This window comes from Oncorhynchus keta, unplaced genomic scaffold (genome assembly GCF_023373465.1).
Source record: "Oncorhynchus keta strain PuntledgeMale-10-30-2019 unplaced genomic scaffold, Oket_V2 Un_contig_29489_pilon_pilon, whole genome shotgun sequence".
In the NCBI taxonomy this organism is placed as follows: Eukaryota; Metazoa; Chordata; class Actinopteri; order Salmoniformes; family Salmonidae; genus Oncorhynchus; species Oncorhynchus keta.
Window position 1 is genome coordinate 8700 of NW_026286576.1, and position 3563 is coordinate 12262.

Consider the following 3563-nt stretch of genomic DNA (forward strand, 5'->3'; position numbering starts at 1 on the left):
TGGCAGTCAGTAACATTACCCTAAATGATAGTCAGTAACATTACCCTAAATGTTAGTCATTAACATTAGCCTAAATGTTAGTCATTAACATTACCCTAAATGGCAGTCAGTAACATTACCCTAAATGATAGTAATTAACATTACCCTAAATGTTAGTCATTAACATTAGCCTAAATGTTAGTCATTAACATTACCCTAAATTATACAGTCAGTAATATTAATCTAAATGTTAGTACCGTTACCCTAAATGATCGAGTCAGTAACATGACCCTAAATGATCGAGTCAGTAACATTACCCTAAATGATCGAGTCAGTAACATTACCCTAAATGATCGAGTCAGTAACATTACCCTAAATGATCGAGTCAGTAACATTACCCTAAATGATACAGTCAGTAACATTACCCTAAATGATACAGTCAGTAACATTACCCTAAATGATACAGTCAGTAACATTACCCTAAATGATACAGTCAGTAACATTACCCTAAATGATACAGTCAGTAACATTACCCTAAATGATACAGTCAGTAACATTACCCTAAATGATACAGTCAGTAACATTACCCTAAATGATACAGTCAGTAACATTACCCTAAATGATACAGTAAGTAACATTACCCTAAATGATCGAGTCAGTAACATTACCCTAACCCTCCCTAACATTACCCAAACCCTCCCTAACCCGGACGACGCTAGGCCAATTGTGTGTCGGCTCATGGACCTCCCGGTCACGGCCGGCTGCGACAGAGCCTGGGCTCGAACCCAGAGTCTCTGGTGGCACAGCTAGCACTGCGATGCAGTATCTTAGACTGCACCACCCGGGAGGCCCCACTGGCCCAACGCTCTTAACCGCTAGGTTACCTGCCACCATAGACCTTCTTATCATCTACCTTCTCATCATAAACGATGCCTGGGCGTATCTCAGGGGCCTGGTAGCCCGGCGTGCCCTCCACACCCAGTGCCCCCTCGTGGAAGGACTGGCGCGAGATGCCGTAGTCTGACAGCTTGATATTCACCGGGTCACACACCTAGGATGAGACCAAGAAGGATTATACAAACATACAACACTATTGTTACTACTGGGTGGGCGAAAACACTTCTGGTTTTCATCCTCTCCTTCTCATCAGGGACTGATTCAGACCTGGGACACCAGGTGAGTGTATTTAACTACCAGGTAAAAACACAACAAACTGAAGTGTTTAGGCTTTCCAGGACTGGAATTGAACGGCCCAGACATAGTGGCTAGGGGTCGATTTCTAATTCTGCCCCTCATACTAATCACCTACCTCCAGGGACCACACCAGGATGTTGTCTGACTTGAGGTCACAGAAGATGATGTTCTTCCTGTGCAGGTAGGCCAGCCCCGCTGCAATCTGATAGGCTGCCTTGAAGGTGAGCATGTGACCCAGGGGCATGTACCTGGAGCCTGATGGGGAGGGGGGGTTGAGTTAAAAGGGCAAGTTTAAAATGTTTTCATAACTTGTGTAGAGAAGATTCTCAGCATTAGGGACCTAACTAGCTGTGGATCTCTCTCTCTCTCGCGTCTCTCTCCCTGTCTGCCTGTCTGGCATGTCAGTCTGTCTCTCTCTCTCTCTCCCTGTCTGGCGTGTCAGTCTGTCTCTCTCTCCCTGTCTGCCTGTCTGGCGTGTCAGTCTGTCTCTCCCTGTCTGCCTGTCTGGCGTGTCAGTCTGTCTCTCTCTCTCCCTGTCTGCCTGTCTGGCGTGTCAGTCTGTCTCTCTCTCTTTCTACCTGTTCATACCTTTATGTCTGTCCTCCAGCACAATGTTGAGGCTGCCCAGGGGAGCCAGCTGCAGGGCGAAGCAGAGCGGGTGAATACTGATTCCCACCAGCAGCACGATGCACGGGTGCTGTAGGGAGTGGAGCATGCTGGTCTCCTGGCGGAACTCTGAGAAGCTCCGGCACGCGTCCATGGACTGAAAATGCTTCATCATGGTGTCTGGTGGAGGGACGGGAGGGTTGTGAGGAGAGGGGGTGGGGTCAGGAGAGGAGAGGGGGTGGGGTCAGGAGAGGAGGATGGGAGGGGGTGGGGTCAGGAGAATAGGAGGGGAGGGGGTGAGGAGAGGGGGGTGGGGTCAGGGGAGGAGGAGGGGAGGAGGGGGTGAGGAGAGGGGGTGGGGTCAGGAGAGGAGGAAGGGGAGGGGGTGAGGTCAGGAGAGGAGGAGAAAGAGGGGGGTGGGGTCAGGAGAGGAGGAGGGGAGGGGGATGAGGAGAGGGGATGGGGTCAGGAGAGGAGGGGGTAGGGTCAGGAGAGGAGGAGAGGGGGTAGGGTCAGGAGAGGAGGAGGGGAGGTGGGTGAGGAGAGGGGGTGGGGTCAGGAGAGGAGGAGGAGAGGGGGGTGAGGAGAGGGGGTGGGGTCAGGAGAGGAGGGGGGTGGGGTCAGGAGAGGAGGAAGGGGGGTGGGGTGAGGAGTGTGGGGTCAGGAGAGGGAGGAGGGAGTGGGATCAGGGGAGGAGAAGTGGAGTGAGGGGAGGGGGTGGGGTCAGGAGAGGAGGAAGGGGAGGGGGTGAGGTCAGGAGAGGAGGAGAAGAGGGGGGTGGGGTCAGGAGAGGAGGGGGATGAGGAGAGGGGATGGGGTCAGGAGAGGAGGGGGTAGGGTCAGGAGAGGAGGAGAGGGGGTAGGGTCAGGAGAGGAGGAGGGAGGTGGGTGAGGAGAGGGGGTGGGGTCAGGAGAGGAGGAGGAGAGGGGGGTGAGGAGAGGGGTGGGGTCAGGAGAGGAGGGGGTGGGGTCAGGAGAGGAGGAAGGGGGTGGGGTGAGGAGTGTGGGGTCAGGAGAGGAGGAGGGAGTGGGATCAGGGGAGGAGAAGTGGAGTGAGGGGAGGGGGTGGGGTCAGGAGAGGAGGAGGGGGGTGGGGTCAGGAGAGGCGGAAGGGGGTGGGGTGAGGAGTGTGGGGTCAGGAGAGGAGGAGGGAGTGGGGTCAGGGGAGGAGAAGTGGAGTGAGGGGAGGGGTGGGGTCAGGAGAGGAGAGGAGGAGGGAGTGGGGTGAGGAGAGGGGGTGGGGTGGGGTCAGGAGAGGAGAGGGGAGTGACGTAAGGAGAGGGGGTGGGGTCAGGAGAGGAAAGGAGAGGGGAGTGAGGTAAGGAGAGGGGGATGGGGTCAGGCGAGGAGAAGGGGGGTCACGAGAGGAGAAGGGGTGTGTGGGTCAGGAAGGGAGGAGAGGAAAGATAAGTCACACATCAAATCACATTTTATTTGTCATATGCACCAAAATCTTACCAGCCCTTAAAAAATACAGTTTTAAGAAAAATAAGAGTATTTACTAAATAAACTAAAGAAAAAAAATGAAAGAGCAATAATAAAATAACAATAAGCAGGCTATATACAGGGGCTACTGGTATTGAGTCAATGTGTGGGGGTACAAGTTAGTCGAGGTCATTGAGGTAATATGTACATGTAGGTAGGGGTAAAGTGACTATGTATAGATAATAAACGGTGAGTAACAGCAGCATTAAAAAAGGGAGGGGGTCAATGCAAATAGTCTGGGTAGCCATTTGATGAGCTGTTCAGCAGTCTTATAGCTTGGGGATAGAAGATGTTAACAG

At 52.8% G+C, this 3563-nt stretch overlaps 1 protein-coding gene across 1 annotated transcript; it reads right to left on the reverse strand.

Annotated features, from left to right (window-relative positions):
- Window positions 1-863: 863 nt before the first annotated feature.
- LOC127923384 (leucine-rich repeat serine/threonine-protein kinase 1-like) lies at window positions 864-1956 on the reverse strand (the record flags this gene model as incomplete). The annotated part of the gene is made up of 3 exons (XM_052507423.1): window positions 1762-1956; window positions 1289-1428; window positions 864-1030 (listed from the first exon to the last, which is right to left on the reverse strand). Coding segments are annotated over exons 1-3 (500 nt in total), but the record flags the coding sequence as incomplete, so codon positions are not given.
- Window positions 1957-3563: the final 1607 nt, after the last annotated feature.